This window comes from Hippocampus zosterae, chromosome 10 (assembly GCF_025434085.1).
Source record: "Hippocampus zosterae strain Florida chromosome 10, ASM2543408v3, whole genome shotgun sequence".
NCBI classification, from domain to species: Eukaryota; Metazoa; Chordata; class Actinopteri; order Syngnathiformes; family Syngnathidae; genus Hippocampus; species Hippocampus zosterae.
In genome coordinates this window covers 17081523-17099422 of record NC_067460.1, presented here as the reverse complement: position 1 = coordinate 17099422, position 17900 = coordinate 17081523, and the positions used below count along the sequence as shown (strand labels likewise).

The window sequence follows — 17900 nt, the reverse complement described above, 5'->3', positions numbered from 1 at the left end:
TTAAGACCGTATCAGTTCAAATGAATGTTAGCCTGTGAATGTATGATTGGCATTTGTGTGTGTTGCACTTTGAAATTCGTTCCTGGGTCGGTGTGAGGTGATTTTTTTTTTTTCACTCCAACATGACAAGTCCGTGCTTTTGTGCCTTTGCCTGTGTTCGTGCGTGCAATGGAATTTAGACATATCTGTGCCAGGTACAACCCATCCCAAGGTGCAGAATACAAATCAAATTGAAGTGAGTAAGCGAAGGAGATGTTTTTTTTGTGTCTGCAAGCTTTTTAATCAGAACTGGATGCTGGTCCTGCAACTTTCCCGACACTTGTCTCAATAGTTTCTTTTGACTCTTACGGTTACGTCAGCAAAACCAAAAACTTGCAACATGAGTGTGACAAAACGAATATACATTGTAGTTGTCTTTGGTTAATACATAGTATAAAATCCAGATGGGAATCGAAGCTCTGCAAAAGCGATTCAGACGCAGTGATGAAGAAACATCACAGAGAGAGAGAGAGACCCCTCGAAGGCCTTATCTCGAGACGATTATCGACCTATTTTGTATTGCATGAATGCACACTTTCTGTCAAGCCTGTTAATGTTCACACACTGTCAAACTGGCCACAGAATAACTTAAATCGAACCCATTAGGGCTAGACTTTGATCAGTACACACACACACACACTTGTTGACATTTGACTGGTAACTTATTTGCAGTCGCGAACAGCCTCGTCCAGCCCAAGTCGGGGGCAGCAGACCGCAGCCTTAAACAACAACTGAAGCTTTCAGGTAAACAAATGAAGGTTCTGCATCGCACATGCGCGCAGCAATGAGTTGTACTGCATTAAAGATAATGATGCATAATAAATGCTGGGAAACGGATTACTCTCTTACATAATGGATGAGTTTGATTAAAAAGGATGTCAAATCATACGCGTGTATTTGAAACTAGGGCAGGAGCTCATTTATTGATTCATTCATACGGCGTTAAGTATACTCAGCACAATAGAGTACATATTTCAAAGTCATTTTTATTAGAAAATCAAGATGGAAAAACTATATACTCGACATTAAAAAAAGGGAATGAAATACTTGAGGCGTTAACTAAAAGCCTAGAGGCATCGGTGCATATTGCTCGGTATGACATCATCAGTACAAAATAACAACAACAAAAAAGGTTTCTTTACAGTCGCCTAGTTGGACAAGGACAGTTTGCATTCAAAGGTTTTTCAGATCAAAATTGCACTCCCTTGTAAATATACGGACGTACACGGTGGCTCAATCACCAGCAATCTCTTTGTTTGCAAATTGAATATATTATAGGTAACGGAAAGTTGTTGTTTGACTTATTTTTGTTTTCAAGTCATGTCATGTAACATTCCAGCCGATGGGATATCGGATGGATTCGGAAAACGGCCGTCACCCGCTGTGTCAGCACAGTTCACACACAGCCTTTGTTCGGTCAGATCGGAATATTTCGACCAAAAAAAAAAAAAAAACAATTTTGATCCCCTTCCAAAGATTCTGAACCTCTTTGTGCTTCCTGCGAATCGTTCAAACGGGACATCCGTCTGCTTTTCCTTCCATTCATGATGACAGTGTGCGTGGCTTCACTAGCAAGGGCGCCTGCGCACTCACCGTCTACTCGCTACTCGGACGCAATGTCGTCCTCAAAAGTGCCCCCCCCCTCTCTGTCTGTTCCCACCTCTTTAGTCTGAATCGTCACCTTCGTCGTCATCGTCGTCGTCATCTGAGCTCGCGCCGTCTGATTCCGAGCTGGGATCTTTCGTGCTGGCCTCTGAGATCATTCCGTCTGAACTGTCAATCTCTATGGACGTCTGTGATAGGTACAGGTGGATGGCCCTCATTGGGTGGCTAGGACACGGGAAGAAGTGCGCCGTGGGCGAGACGAGAGCAACACAGACACACAAACACACACACAATGAAATACATGCATGCATGGTCATGAATGTTTCATGTACATGCATGTGCAGGAGACATCACAGACAAAGAGGAAAGGACAGAGACAAGCAGATGATACACACAGCAGCAGGGACAAAGGAGTGAGAAGTCAGACAGGGTATCAAGAACTTGCCTAAACTTGATCATAATGGATAAAATTCACCTCGGACCATATGAACCACCACCCGTGTTCAAAGCCACTTTTTTTTTCTCAAGAGGCAAATGCCTTGACCTTCAACGAGATGAATTGTGCACAGGGAGATCTGAAAACCCAAGAATGCAAAGTGGAGCCCAAGCAAGAGAAGACATTTTTCAAAATAAGATGATTCGCTGTTCCGGACATTTCCAACAGCAAACGGTTTAGGGCTGACTCAAAGTGTCAGCGATTATGATATAATATTCAATTCAATATTCTTGTAAGAGCCATAAAATGAAACCGCGTTATTTCACGGTTGCTTTTGCTTGTTTGTGCAAAACTGTATTAAACATCTTACTTGCACTGAACCGGCGCTTGAAATGTATTAGTCGGCAAGAAAACGCTGGCCCATGCACCATTGTTCAAATGCCACGTCACCAAAACTGTTTGAAATCCATTTAGGGGAACAGGAAAAGACGGGATCAGTGATTTTAAAAAAAAATTAAAAAATAAAAATAAAAAACACTGCACAAGGAAAAGGCACATTGTTATATTAAAAAAAAAAGCTTGAGAGACGAATGCTATGTGTCTGCAACTATTACATAGAGTTCCTTACTGGAACCCAGCCTTGAAAGATTGTGGTTGGAGAGGAAGGAAGAAGTTGAATGTCCAGCGCAGAGAGAGTCAAAGACCCCAGGAAGCCCGATCCCCCACAGTCAGATGGCGAGCAAGAGAGGAAGTCAACGATTCTTCCGTTCCTCTCTCCATAACCCTTTTTCTCCCCCTTCCCCGCCATGTTTCTCCTGGCCTTACCACACTGTGGGATCTTTTCTCTCTTTGCGAGGAGCTTCCACTTCTCCTTCTCGCCTTTGTCTCTTCCTCTTGCACCTCCTGCAAGACACGATGATGATGAGGAGGAGCACCACGACGGTAATTCCTCCGCCGATGGCAAACGCTAACAGCAGAAGCTCAGAGAACGATGCTGGAGAAGACAACAAAAAAAAGGCGCAGTTCATTAATTACCGACATTAAGGTATTTTCATTGACATATGACATTTTTTTTTTTGAGGGTGGGTGAATATTTCTTTGAGGTCAGTTTGCAAAAACGGTGCAAGTCCTCCTTTTTTTTCTTCACCCTTCATTCTATTAACTCATTCAGTACCAGCCAATTCTGGACCAAGTCTGAAAAGACGTATAAAAACGTCTTTGGGAGTGAATGAGTTAATGCTATGATGAAATCCAACCATCATGCGTTTTTCATCTTTTTTTTCCCCCCAATCTTTTCAGTGTGGAATTGAAAATGCAGTGTGATTTCTTCACATACCGTGTGGGGGAAACTAAAATCGAACCTGTAGTGACGACCCGCAGTCGAATTTCTCCAACCGAGCCGTGCACATCCGGGGGGTTCTTGACCTGGCACGTGTAGGTGCCGTTGTAGGTGAACTTCACTTCACGAATTATGATGGAAGCGTCCTGGCCCATGACGTCACCAGCCCAGATGATGCGTTTCCGGAAAATGCCCTCCTGAGGAGGGTATGGCTTCTGCTGGTAGTGAAACACCTACGGGGGAGGGGGCGGGGGGAGCAAGTTGATTTGGTTCGTTGACAGCATTTACGTGTAAATAGACCTTTGCCAAGCCAAAACTGTTAAGAAAAAAGTCGAATAACTACCATAATAATGATTGTAATTGTATTTGTTCATCCAGCTGAAGGAAGAAAAAAAAACTAATAGTTCTATTCTAGAGCAGGCAGAATGATTTTTAATGCGCCTCAATGGGCCATTGTTCTGTTTGCACCATAATTGTATTTGCGTCAGCGTGTATTCGGGGTTTTTTTTCCACCACAATGTTTTTTGGGGGATTTTTTTTCTGTGGAATCTATGCTCAGCTATTTGCTGAAAAACTCACATTTTTTGGACCGTAAGGTGCCACAAGATGACAACAAAAACTTAAATGTGAAAAGTACTACAATCAAAAAACAATAGTCTCAACTGTTTGCCTGCATGCTTGCCGGAAGCTCTAATGTTAGAGAAAAACAGAATTTCATTGCTTTCACACACACACACACACACACACACACACACAGGGTGTAATTTGTCTGAATATTGGGCAGATCTCAACAGACCAAAGGGATGGATGCCCCCTCATAAATGCTGAGGCAGCGGTCAAAACTTACCGATTCTTCTCGGCCTGGTTTAAGGGGTCTGAAGCTCCAGGAGACGATGATGGTATTGGGGTTGATGTTAGAGGAGCTATCGAATGTACACTTCAGACGAATGTCCGTCCCGTTGACTGCCTCCACATCCCCAGATGTATAAATACGGATCCCGCTGACCCGCAGCACGCCTACAACGGAAGACATACGGATCAAAGTCAATACATAAAGTGCAGAAACAAACACAATAGGAATCGTTCTCTTCATCTGCCTTTGAAGTGCTTGCACTTTACCCAGTGACCTCGCAGAAGAACAATGAATATCCGAGGCAAATTAAAAATATCTATAAATAATAATAATGATATACAGTATGTGTCATTTCGGTTTTATATCGTGCCCACCCTTTCTTTGGACTGGAGTGATGAATGCATACTGAGGGCTTTGGTCTCTCATTTGCATGTCATTTGTATGAAATGGAGTCCAAACGGCAGGTATTTTTCCAGAGATCACTTTAACTCTTAAATCGTGTCAACAGCCGCATTTCGATTTTTCAAAGGCAGACAGCAGACCACGTGAGTGCAGAGTCAACATCGTCACTCCACTCACGGCAGCTACAGAGCACGTCTTAATGTCATTGCAAGATTCCAGGAGGAGCTCCTAACCAAACAAGGTTATCAAAAAACCTAAATCACTTTAGAAATCACAGTGACGCTGCGTGCGCATTGTCCTGCAATCAGTTATTATCGTTCCGAAGTGAAAAGAGGAGGAAATGTTTTCACATGCCTGGATTTAGGTGGGCAGGATGACATGTACACTAAACACACACACACATGCGCACACACACAAAAACCATCAACAGATATACTGGTTCGGGTTGTGGAAACCATCAATATTTAAACATTTAGCAAATACAATATATCCGAACCGCTTGATCCTCACTAGGGTCGTGGGGCGTGACTGGAGCCTATCCCAGCCATCTTCGGGCAGTAGGCGCGGGACACCCTGAATCAGTTGCCAGCCAATCGCAGGGCACACAGAGACGAACAACCATCCACGCTCACATTCACACCTAGGGACAATTTAGAGTGTCCAATCAGCCTGCCACGCATGTTTTTGGAATGTGGGAGGAAACCGGAGCACCCGCAGAAAACCCACACAGGCCCGGGGAGAACATGCAAACTCCACACAGGGGGGCCGGAGCTGGAATCGAACCCGGTACCTCTGCACTGTGAAGCCGATGTGCTAACCACTGGACCGCTACAATATATCATTTCGCCAAAAACAATACGAATGGAACCATCATTCAAGAAATGAGAACAAATAAAAACATGAAAGATAGATAAAAGAGCAAAGATCAAATATTTTAAAAAGTAAATGAAATAAAGGTAGAAAAAGGTGATGTTGTATCATGCTTTGGACAAGAACATTTGATAAACATTGCCAGCTACAATCTTTTTCTTTGTTTTATCAGAATACTTGAATGACAGAATGTGTTGTCTGAATTCGCGATGAAAGACGTCATACTGTGACAAATATGAGTGTCTCCAATCGTGAACAAATTTGGAATGAGCGTGAACTCCACCTACAGGACTGGAGTAAAATTGCTGATGGCTATTAATCTTCAGATTTTCACAAATCTCCGCTCAGAATTTTTTTTTTTTGCTTTGCAAAGCTCGGAGTGCTGGATTTGTTTTCATCACGATGGGTTTGTGTGAATTATGATCTCTGGAGGGTGGGGGAAAAATTAATCAATAAAAATGGCACATTGATTCATCTACTGCTCAGTGACCGTGGGAATTTGAGTGTGGCTCTCCGTCTTTATTTGTACCCTGTGAGTGACCACTCCAGTCAGCTGGGGTAAGCTCAAACTCTCCCGTGTCCTTAATGAGCACTCTCGAAAATGTGATTATGAATCACATATAGTCATTTATATACTACACTAAACGGACGCCCCAAGGCGAATCTCAAAGCAGTTCAGGCGTCATTGCCCTGTGGCTCTTTAATCCACAAAGCCTCAATCCACAGGCAAATCATCTTCCAGACTGAACCTTGTCAAGACAGTGTTACCGTCAGTGTATTGGTTTGATGTACAAAGTACTTGTTACGTCTATTAGCAATAATAATAAACTATAGCTCATACGCTAAAGGTCATACAGCAAATTGCAGCAATTACAATTGTGGATAAAAATCCATCCATCTGTCCATTTTGTAATGCTTAGTTGAGTGTAATGAGTGAGCTAAAATCCTATTAAAGCTGACTTTGGGCCACTAAACCTCTGACTGGCTGCCATTCAATCGCAGGACACAAGGAGGCAAACAAACTCTCAATCCCATTCACCTTTAGGAACAATTTCAAGTTTCCAAATCGACATAGCATTCACAGCTTTTGTCCGTGAGGTGGACGTGCTAGCTAAAATTACCACCGCGCCGCTAGCGGAATACTAAAAGTGCTACCAGGTACGCTGGCTAAATCATATTGCTCCAGATGAGAAGAGGTCAGAAGGGCCATTCGGAGTCATATTGTTCCTGCGAGGCAGCAGATAGCCGGGAAAATGTCAGCAAGGCTTGAGAGCTTTAGCAGCACGTTCCGTTTCTTATCAGACTGGAGATTATTTCCTGTGGGCCGGGATGAGAGAGCAGAGCACCCAGACGCCCCCCACCCCCACCCCGCCCCACCCCATTAATATGGCGTCTCTCTCATCACTGGGTTCTGACTGCTTTAATTCACTGTAATGGGATTCAAACGGGCCTGATGAAATGTGAGAGAAGGTAAATGTTGACAAATTTCCTTCACATTTGTGACAAAAAAAATACAAACATGTCAAAGTGATCAAATGTGGCTAAAGTTTTTTCGGATGACAGCGCATCAATTGCTTTTCGAACACGATGTGCACAAAAACACACAAGGATAATATGACAAAAGGTTTTGCAATACCTTGCAATGACGTTACTCCAAAAGCAGTGGGAAGTCATGCCAATGCGCAAACTTTTTTTCTGTAAAATGCCAAAATTACTCAGACTAAACGTTTTGCGACAATGATTTTTATGACTGCTTCGCTTGTGTGCTTGACTGGCAAACACTCCAGGGTAAAGTCTCCTTTCCACAAGACAATATTGTAAGCAGTCACCGTAGAGATGAGCAATGGTGCAATTCCTCCTCCAGTCAAATTATTTCAAAGCTCAACTGAGTCATCACACATCGTTTGGCATAACGCAGGGGGTGCCCAAACTTTTTGGACCGAAGATCGACTTTTCGATCAACCAACCTCCCGCGATCGACACATTACTGCGCACACACACACGCACATACATACATGTACATACGCACGCCATGATAAGCAACAGCCTGACACGGAGGCATGCGACGCACTTTTGCAGCCTGTTAACTATCGTAGCTCATACGTACATTTTTAAAGTGCTTTCCTCGGCTCTCTTGATTCCTATTCTTTGCCCGTGCCCTCTGTGAAGTGTACACGAAACAAATTCTGAATGAGAATAATGATAACGATAAAAGATATAGCGCAACAGCTCTGATCACAAGCTGCAATTGCAGACTGCTGAGCGCTAATAACTTCCGGTGACGCAGGTCCCGCGCCACGGTAGGTTAATTTTTTAATACTTTTTGTGAAAACGAGACTGATAGGATGATTAGGGTGCTGTGTACATGAACACAAAAAAAATATATTACTAACATATACAAAGTCACACAAATGGTTGTTTTGGGTTTTGTTTTTTTGCTTCTCTACATCCCTCGCGATCGACTGCACCCCTGGCATAGAGGGAACACATCTTCAAAGCATACTGTATCTCCTTTAACCAATCAGTCCTTGAATTTAAACAAGCGTTGCTAATCTACGCTTTCAAGTACAGCCGAATAACGTTAATTTTCAATTAAGAGCAAATAGCAGAGTGCCAACTCCGACGCTCATTAACACAATTGCTTAGCTGGATTCTTAGCGTTTAAAGCACTTTAATTATTGAACGGTTATTGCTGTGAAGGTATGAAGTTTGATTGGAGCGAAAGAAAAGACACCCTAAAAGACTTATAGTGTGTATGTGTGTGTGTGTGTGTAATCAGGTACATTTTACATGATTTTCATGGGTTATATTTACCACTTGTATTCTTTGGCATTCGACTCAGCATAACTTAGATTTGTTCTTGATTTTACTGTTTGGTGCTTTCTACCGCCTTTATTACCGATTTGTCTTACTGTTTATTGTGCATGTTAAATTGCTCCATGTACAGCACTTTGTATGCAGCGATGGCTGTTTGAAAGTGCTCTATAAATACAGTTGACTTGACTTGACTCTCCAAAATCAGGAGACAGGGGGGAAAAAAAGGGTTTAAATTAGAGTATGAGCTCACGTGGTGAATAACAACAGGATGATGGAGTACGTAGTGAAGCTTGTTAGGAAGAGTTATTTGTTTACCGGGTAGGTCTTTGTCGGGCCATTCTTCCACCCCACCATATCTCTCTGTCTGGTCTCAATCTTTCCCTTGTTTAATGTGAACATCCTGCTTGGCTAATGTCAACCACACCCATCTTCTAATGGGAAAGAGCGGAAAAGAGAAACATTGAGGATGAAGCTATGGGCCATACAGACGTGCAGACATTTTGTGTGTGTGTGTGTGTGTGTGTGTGTGTGTATTCTTTGGCCACGACATTCAGCAATGTTGGTATTTGTCCACTAAGTCAACGCCAAACCTGCTGAAACAAATTTCTTCTATTAGTCGGTATGTATGGCATGCTTGGAATGGAAGACACAGTGGCCAACCGGCCGGTCAGAACTCAAAGAAAGCAAAATCTTTCAATCAGCGCAAATTAAAGCGGGGCCACCTTGGGGGCGTTCGATTTGCTTGGCTTTCTGAAAGATTTTGCTGGGTTTATAATTTCATCTTGCGTGGTCATCAACAGCTGCTGATTTAACAGAAGAACCGGATATCTTGATTCAGCATGTGAATGTGACTCCACTGCTGGACACATCAAATACTGCAACGGTTTCATTCGAGGCTGTTTTGTGCCTTTCCTCTGGAGCAGCACACCTGCGTCTCTGTTACATCGGTTGCGGAAGACACACAACACAAGGACGTGGAGGAAACATGAATAGCTCCGTGTATCACAAAGAGCCTCCTCTCTTCTTTGAGTGTGGCTTTGCAGAATCTTTTTTTTTCCTTTTTGGGAAACAAGGCATGTCTTTCATGGTCAGGATTCAAAGCTGGAAAGAACAGTTTCAGGTAACAGTGCGCAAAACAGGAGGACAGAGACTGGTGAAATGTACTCAACATGCAGCCTACTTTGCATGTATACAACTAGTATATTTCGACAAACTTCCTGGGCGCGGTTTGACAGTGTGAGCTATGTGATTGACTGGCGACCAGTCCATTGGAGTCTGCTTGTCACTCGATGTCAGCTGAATTTATGAGGACAAATGGGATGGAAAACGGACGGAAGTGGCAAAGCAAAGAAAAGGAGGGGAGAGGTTAAGTTTGATTCTGAAAATGAAAAATCTTCGATAAAGACAATACTAATATACAACGCATCGATACATTTTGGCACATTGATATAAATAGCCCGACGCGTCAGTAAATTTGTCCATTTGCAATCAAAGACTGCCTAAAATAGGATCTAAATTCCTTCGTACAACTGAAATTTAGAGTGCGCTTAAGTACAAAAAATAATAATAATAATTCTTCATTTGTCGTACGCACACCGGTATGTAATCTGTATGTATTGATAACTTCCACCCGTTGTAGACTGCCACGCTCGTCTAGCCTCATTCGCATTGAGAGATAACATTGAAAGATTGAGCATATGTAGTAGCAGAAATCTCTTTCAGAAATCCAAAAGGTGACCAGGCTCAACTCAAAACAGCTTGGCGGGATAAATTTGTAAGGTAATGTCGCTGTCAAGTCCTGTTACTCTGCAAGGTAATGTTCTCAAAATGTGACTTTTACTAGACTGCAGGCGTACATTGGTTTTGAAAAGGCAAGAAGTCAAAGGTCACAAATGCGCCAGTTAAGATTAAGATTAAGAAAACCTTTATTAGTCTCGCAATGGAGAAATTCCAGATTCACAGCAGCAAAGTTATGAAAGGAAGAAGTAGAACAACAAAAAAATAGGAGCTGCTGGAAAGGCAGCCACTCTCGCGGCGCCATTTTGAAGTCAAAAATAACAAAAATAACACAAGACAACACATAGGACAGAGACAGTCGTGCAATCTTCGCCACTTTTCTGCATACACTTTGTTGTCTGAAGCAGTTATAGATAAAAGAGGAGAGGATCAAAGTGTCCTTTCACCAGTGGATCAGAGACATCATGCTGAAAAATGTGCACACGTCTGCTACAAGCAAAGTTTTGAAAGCAAACACGAAGCTGTAGCGTCCATTGACGAAAAGAGATTAGTTCACTTCTCCTGTCCCACATAATCCGCTTCAAACTCCAAGCCGCGACTCCCAGCTCCAAATCCGCATCGGCACTCTGCGCCAACGCTCCTTTCTTCTCATCGTCGGCTCCTCAAGACCTCCATCCATCCAGTCGCAGACCGTTCAACAGCACCGATCTCTCCGCGGAACAAAGCGGGGCTGTGAAAAATGCTGCCCATTACAGGTGCAAGACACAAGCGCCCCGGGACTGTCCAGCAACGACAGTCAAATGGCGCCGACATTCCTCCAGTCAAAAACAGTGCTGGTATACCCATGCTGCCGAGTTAACACCAGGTCCACTATTTGAACCTTGACCCAATGAAAGAAACTACCAAAGAACCTATCCCGCTCAATGATCAATATTCCAAATTCCTGTTTGAAGCCAACACGGCCTTTTGTCTTCAAGACTTCACAAGACCGGCGCGCCTTGCTTCCGCAGATGTGTCCCGAGTCCTCCGTGCCGGTCGTTTCGTTCAAACTCTCAAACAGACAGACATCCTTCCGAGGTGTGTCAACACAGCTCAGCATGTCAATAATCAAAGTGAAGCTTTTATGAGAGCGATCCACTGTTGTGGTTAGATTACAATATGAACGACAGCATCAAACTATCACATCCTGACAAAGAGGAGTACAACTGCTGAGTGAATGAAGCCGAAGCCTAAACAAGCAATGGAATCGCCGGTATGCCGCAAGTCAACAACTGCCATCTGTTCTCTCTCCCTTTCGGTATGTTGTATGTGTGTATGTGTGTGTGTGTGAGAGAAACAAGAAAGTCAGGACAAGTTGGCACACGTCAACAATGTTGGCTCCACATAAGGCTTTTTGTGAAAATGATCATTTTAGCGAAATTAATAAAATCCCCACCACCTTCTCCCAAAAAAAAAAAAAAGCAAGATTGTTCGTATATCTTCAAGCCAGAGGAAACGCACCCTCGTACAATTATTCTGCATAGACGAAAGTACTTGTAAATTCCTTCTGCCTGCATGTGACATGTTCTTAAACTTGAGTTTCTGACTGAAATGATTTTCAGGCGAGGTTAGCAGAATGTTTGTAAATATTGCTTGTTCATCAACAAAGTGTAATCTTGTACAAGTCTCTGAATGTTCACGGGAAGAATGTTCAAGGTAAGCAATAGCCCCAACGGTACCACTCCAAGGACAAGAATTGCCGAAAGCGACTTACAATGGAACCTCCGTTCGTGAACGTCCAAATTCACAAAAAAATAAGTTTCCAAAGAGATTTTCAGACAACTCTTGCTTCAGTTCCAGAATAGACCACGGGGAATGAGCTGTGCTTTCTTTCACACAATGTCAAGTGTTTCGGGTGTTTTTCTGTGAATTGTATGAGTAAAGCTTGCATGAAAAGAGGTGTGTGAAGAATGCTGTTTATTCGGAAGCCCTGCAAAGTGTCGCAATGGCGGCGGTGCCCGATAAACTCTCACGGGCGCTCCTCGCCTGTCAACTGCAAAGGCAACTTGACTCCGGGGCTGGAACGGATTCATTCTGTTTGCATTTATTCTAATGGGGGGAAAAAAAATCTTTAGTTCCCATTCCGGACCTCGAAACAAGGAGAGGAAAAAAAAATCAGGAATTGAGCGTTCGCTTTTATCATAAAGCTTTTCTGTTGAATTATTGGTGATGTCATCCATCTGTGAGGAAAATAACATTTGGCCATACACACTTATAATTTTATGCCCTTAGGTCAAATGCAAAAAAAAATACAAAACGAATGTCGGTTTGCTTGTCTGAGCGTGACTCAAAGTGTTTGCCAGGATAACAAAGCTGAAGGATGTGATTGCGGTGACACAAAGTCATGGCATTGTGAGGAGTTAAAGCACACCTTTTTTTCCGAATTACGTGCTCTCGTTTGTTTAGCAATTTCATCCATCCGACGTCCTCCTTCCTGTGCTCCTTCAACGGGGGCACGTTGTACTTTAGAGCCATATACTTTATAGCTACAAGTTCTTTGACCGAGATTTGATACAATCCGTATCATCAATTAATTGTAATTAATTAATTAATTAGTACTGGCAAATGATTTGATGTTGTTGCCTTCCCCCCCCCACTGACCGAAACGCGATTGGCTTTAACAATTAACAAGCGGAAGCATTTTATGTCTCATTGTGTCCACGCATGATCTAAATTGTGATGTCAACGGGCATATCCTGGATATCCTGAGACCATGTGTGCGTCAAACGGTGCCACACAATGTACATTCCAGTAATAGGGAGGAAATGAGCGAGGGAAAACAAATCGCAGCTGTGACAATTGCCTGATTGGCAATTACTGCCACGGCATTCTATTCCCACTCTTGATTCCTCCCTGATGGCTATTTAGCGGCGCCACTGCGCCAGGTTATGACGCAGGACGACCGCTCCAAGACGCAAATTCAAGTCCCTCCGCGATTTTCGAAGGAATATTATTATTATTATTATTGTCCTAAGAGTATCACCCAGGTGCAACGCATAATCACGTGTTTGTTGTCATTCTGAACAATGTGGAATTAGTATTCATCCTTACATAACTTTGTTGTTAAATGAGTACGAATGAAGAGGATCTCTCACCTGAGACTGCGAGTCCACACAGGAAAAAAATCCCCTTTACGCACATTGGGAGACTGTCCAGTGATCACGACGACAGGAGACTTGACTAACTGACAAACTAACTCTGACCTCCGAAGACTAATATCGTAAAAGTTCTCTTTCTCTTTTCAATTTTTTTATTTTATTTTTTTGAGGGAGAAATCAACCCGAGTCCTAACCCCGATGCACTTCGTCTAACCACCGAGGACGCGTCCTGACTCGTCACAGTTTTTTTCTCAAGTCAGTCAAGTCCTCCCACTCAGTGCCTCCAACTTTCCTCGCTGCCTCCTTCCCCACCCCTCCCTTCCAAACGTAAATTCGGAATGCAAAAATGTTTTTTTTGGTTGCTTCACCAACCTGTTTTGCTGTTGGGTTCAATGGCTGTTGCGCAATCGCGTGACGAACATCCACGTTTATTTGAACGTGACGTCACGCCACCTGCGCGTAATTGTGAAATAATACACCGAGCGAAAAATGATGATTAATAACGATGACAATTGAACGCCAAAGATATAATAGGTATCACGTTACACGTTAATAGACAATATAAACTTAGATATGGCACTCAAGATAATGTAGCTGTTTACATAGGCTATCGCTTCTATTTGAAACATTTATATCGGCTAAATTCGGTGGTTTGAGTTTAAAAATCAGCATTGTCACAAATCAAATCAATGTGAATTAAGGCCAATAAGACGTTTATGCATTAACTCGATTAAAAAAAATACTAGTTTACTTATTTATTTTCTTAATCTCCATCGTTGTTCTGTTTAATCTAATGTAAGGTTCGATAACTGAGCATGGCGTGTTATGTGCACCGTAAACCACAAGAGGGCAGTAAAACACTTAAATTTATAGCTACCAGTCAATCAAGCGCTGTACTGTGCAGTGCAGTACGTGATTTTATTCGAGTTGGCAGAAAAAATATGTCGTTTGGAAATAATATTTCATCATCACAGTATTTTTAGTATGTTTAAAACTACACAAATAAAATACAGGTACTGTCAATCCAGCGCGTGCCCGCGTCCGTGTTTGGTGGCATGTGGGCGCGTGCGTTCGTGCGCGTGTCTGCGTCAACTTGTGAAGGGTCGACAAGAGATCAGCAAGGTCCCAAAGCTTCATGTAAACGTTGAAGCGAATGCTGTTGAAGTTTTGACTCGTGAAGAGAATTACTGAGGGCCAGGGGGGGTGGAAAAGACAACACCGACTCTTGAAATATAATCTTCAAAAGAATATGTACTACGGCGCTCTGCTTTTTTGTCACCTCTTGATAATAAGTACCGTGGAAGCTGGTACAGGTAAATGTTTGCTTTTTTTTGTCGGATATATAACTGAAAATCATTTTGATTTGTCTCATTTACCTCAAATTGCAAAAAGTCAGAATCAGCATTGGCGTAGCCGAAAAGAGGGTTCAAAACTTTCTGCCTTTCAGATCTCAATTCCCTATTTACTGTATTGGAAATTACACTTGACAATGAATGCCTGTTGACATCTTTGGTATGACGTTCGCGTTGTGTTACGTGAGCTAACACGTTAAAGGACGGTGCTTTAGTTGAAAGGCAAATAGAACGCAATTTTATTTATTTTTTAAAAATTGTTTTTGTTATATAAGGTGGAGTGTCATTTTGGAGGGAGAACTTCACAATGACATGTCCGGAAAGTGGGACTTGGTTCAAAAAAGAACAATCCCTGGGCACTTCAAGCAATTCCTTGATGGTTGATGGCAAAAACAGAGGCCTTTACCATTGTGAATATGATCAGAACGAAAAAAAGCTCAAGTATTACTTCTACGTGGAAGGAAAGGGTGAGTACACACAGTCTATGTGTTTGTTTGTGATCTTTGTGATTGTTGAGGTCTTACTTGCTGTCCACCCGTCTTCAGTCTGCGCTAATTGCTTTGAGCTGGACGCAGCACTGTTTGGGATGTTCATCGTCGCCGATGTGAGCGTAACAATTATACTGATGATATTCATCTACAAGTGCACCAAGAAGAAAAATTCACCGGGTACGAAAGGTAAGAAACAGTGTGACAGGGTGACTGTGTTCTGTGGGTGCAAGTACTAATGTCCACTGATGTCGGAAATATGTACGGCTTTTACTTGAAGCAATCTAAAGGAGAAGATACCGGGACAGCCCGATGTATTCTGTTTTCTTTTACATTCCGCTTGAATTACTTTAAAAGTCCATTTTAAATTTATAATTAAATTATATTAAATATATACTGTACATAGAGTTGATTATTTTACTTATTATTTGATTGCATTAAGAATAATCGAACAATTTTTTTTTACATCGTGAACAGTTGTTTTTTTGTTTGTTTGTTTTGTTTTACATTTGGATTCATGATGTGTAACTACCTTTTTGAAATCATCTTTTAGTACCTGCAGGCCCGGCCGTCCCTTCTCCAGATTATGACGTAAGTACAGGATGATATCGGACTCTATTTTCCACAACAACATGTTCTTACAAGACTACGTCATGTTTTCAACCGGAGACGACAGTGGAATCACTCAGGCTTCAGGCTGGGCACTCTCGATAAGCTCTGATCATGGAAGTAATATTGAAAATATCGCCAATGGGAAAAATGTGTCACGTCATGATCAGACAATTCGAAATTCTCGGAATCGTACTGCCTTGAATGTGAGTCGGCTTACTACTGCTGAGCTGGGTCTCAAGAAACTGTCAAAAGCATTCAGGAAACAGACTTGTAGAACTAGATGGTTAATTTTTTTTGGGGGGGGGGGTAGAAGATCGATGCTACGGGGCAAAGAGTTAATTCATTCTATTTTTACTTATTAAGGGAGACCCTGAGGATTGAAAGCTCAGATAGTAATGCAGTAAATAGCTGGCGGGTGGGGGGGATAAATGAATACAAACGGTGGGGAGATGCATTATTCAGTTTCTCTTCATCAAAAATCGAATCACTCAGCTACCTTGTCTGCAGACCGAGTGACTTTGAAACCTCCTTGTTCTGTTTTCTGCCATCAGAGATGCCGTATCGTGAGCCTCTAACAGTGTCATTATTCTTTTGTTGACAGCACCTGAGCGCGCACGCCCACTCCCAGGACCAATACTCTTTTATCAACAGCGGCAAACCAAGATGAGCCACCTATGGCTGGTTACAAATTGAAGACGGAAGACACGAGCAACTGAATTAATCAAGAGACATTTTGCTCTGATCCGCGCTCGTAGTCTGGCATCTCACAAAGTTTATATTGCCACTAGGAAGTCACTCATTTCATCATAATCAACATTCACAAGCATGACACAAAAGTAGGATCATGACTCAACTTGTTCCCAAGGGAAAAAAATACAAAAAGTTCAACTTTATGTGCAAATTGGAGCATTTCGTAGCAACGTGTGGCCATTCGTAACGTCGGTGTGCAATACACTTGACAAACATGGTTGATATACGCTGGACATAAAGGGCGACAGAGACTATGAAATGGGACTTCTAAGGCCAAAAATCATATTCCCTTGCGTGCTGGATGATCTATTATTGGGTATGAGTTCATAAAAAAAATGTGCATGTAGAAAATCCTGGAAATTGGAATACATCCATTACTCTTTTACCAGCCAAATTGTTACCATCATAAAACCTTTATTAACTGTGCAAGGTGCCAACCTGTTTTCTTTTTTATATATTTTAACATTTTACACTATCGTAGAAGTAAGAAGAAATATTTACCATTACTTACCTGCCTTGTAGGGAAGTGCAGAAGAAAACAGCAGGCGTGATGGTGAATTAGCTTCATTTCCTGTTACACAAGTGTAAAAATAAGTTAACCTCTGCATTGTAAAACTAATGAATAAAAACTAATGTTTTTATACCCACCTGGCAGCCCGATGGTCCAGTGGTTAGCTCGTCCACCTCACAGTGCAGAGGTTGTGGGTTTGATCCCGGCTGTGGCCTTCCTGTGTGGAGTTCGTATGTTCTCCCCGGGCATGCGTGGGTTTTCTCCGGGTACTCCGGTTTCGTCCCACATTCCAAAAACATGCATGGCAGGCTGATTGAACACTCTAAATTGTCCCTTGGTGTGAGCGCGAGCACGGATGGTTGTTCGTCTCCGTGTGCCCTGCGATTGGCTGGCAGCCAGTTCAGAGTGTCCCCCGCCTACTGCCCGAATACAGCTGGGATAGGCTGCAGTACCCCCCGCGACCCTTTGGAGGATAAGCGGATCGGAAAATGGATGTATGCCCACCTATCACTTTGATGAATGTACAGAGCAATAAAGTGTTTTTACATGATTTGCCATAAGGTTTTTTTTTTCTCTTTTTTTTGGGGGGGGGGGGGGGGGGGGTTAGAGCGGATCGTGGTATCCTTTAATGTGTAATATTTTTAACTCCATTTTCTAATTAAATTCATCCTTCCATTCCCAACAAGATCATTCTTCCTTTACATATTTCCATGATACATTATAGCTTTCCGTCTGTATGACCATCGATTGACGATCAAAATATTCTTGTGAAGGACGGTTCAATAAATGCAGCTTATGTGCTCATTCTTTTGTATGTTTGCGGTCGGAAACATGATTGTGACACTTTGACAGATATGAGTGGAGGTTCGACACGCGTCGCCATCTTGCAGCCTCGGCTCATATCCGTTCGGCTCCCACGTGCACACAGACGCGGTGGAGTCACTTGCTTGAG

General features: G+C 42.5%; 2 protein-coding genes across 3 annotated transcripts; one reads left to right on the top strand and one right to left on the bottom strand.

Moving 5' to 3' along the window:
- Window positions 1-1005: 1005 nt before the first annotated feature.
- LOC127608660 (myelin protein zero-like protein 2) lies at window positions 1006-13592 on the bottom strand. Its single transcript, XM_052077871.1, has 5 exons — window positions 13233-13592; window positions 4267-4436; window positions 3442-3652; window positions 2906-3074; window positions 1006-1869 (listed from the first exon to the last, which is right to left on the bottom strand). The coding sequence occupies exons 1-5, from the start codon at window positions 13276-13278 to the stop codon at window positions 1704-1706; spliced, it is 762 nt and encodes a 253-aa protein (XP_051933831.1). The 5' UTR covers window positions 13279-13592; the 3' UTR covers window positions 1006-1703.
- Window positions 13593-14302: 710 nt separating this feature from the next.
- LOC127608664 (T-cell surface glycoprotein CD3 epsilon chain-like) lies at window positions 14303-16759 on the top strand. Of its 2 annotated transcripts, XM_052077876.1 has the most exons (5): window positions 14304-14548; window positions 14863-15054; window positions 15133-15264; window positions 15629-15666; window positions 16289-16759. In XM_052077876.1, exons 1-5 carry the CDS (start codon window positions 14485-14487, stop codon window positions 16352-16354), a joined length of 492 nt encoding a protein of 163 aa, XP_051933836.1. In that variant the 5' UTR covers window positions 14304-14484; the 3' UTR covers window positions 16355-16759. The 2 variants fall into 2 exon arrangements, with proteins under 2 accessions (XP_051933835.1, XP_051933836.1); XM_052077875.1 differs by having other exon boundaries at window positions 14303-14548; window positions 14863-15264.
- Window positions 16760-17900: the final 1141 nt, after the last annotated feature.

What these genes read in the sequence shown, in the direction of transcription:
- LOC127608660 (XM_052077871.1), bottom strand. Translation starts at nt 13,278, where the DNA reads ATGTGCGTAAAGGGGATTTTTTTCCTGTGTGGACTCGCAGTCTCAG. An exon ending in AACCAGGCCGAGAAGAATCG is followed by an intron (nt 3,653 to 4,266) that starts GTAAGTTTTGAC and finishes CCTCCCCCGTAG; the next exon opens with GTGTTTCACTACCAGCAGAA. An exon ending in AGAAAAGATCCCACAGTGTG is followed by an intron (nt 1,870 to 2,905) that starts GTAAGGCCAGGA and finishes CCCGTGTCCTAG; the next exon opens with CCACCCAATGAGGGCCATCC.
- LOC127608664 (XM_052077875.1), top strand. Translation starts at nt 14,485, where the DNA reads ATGTACTACGGCGCTCTGCTTTTTTGTCACCTCTTGATAATAAGTACC. An exon ending in TACCGTGGAAGCTGGTACAG is followed by an intron (nt 14,549 to 14,862) that starts GTAAATGTTTGC and finishes TTGTTATATAAG; the next exon opens with GTGGAGTGTCATTTTGGAGG. An exon ending in TCCCTTCTCCAGATTATGAC is followed by an intron (nt 15,667 to 16,288) that starts GTAAGTACAGGA and finishes TTTTGTTGACAG; the next exon opens with CACCTGAGCGCGCACGCCCA.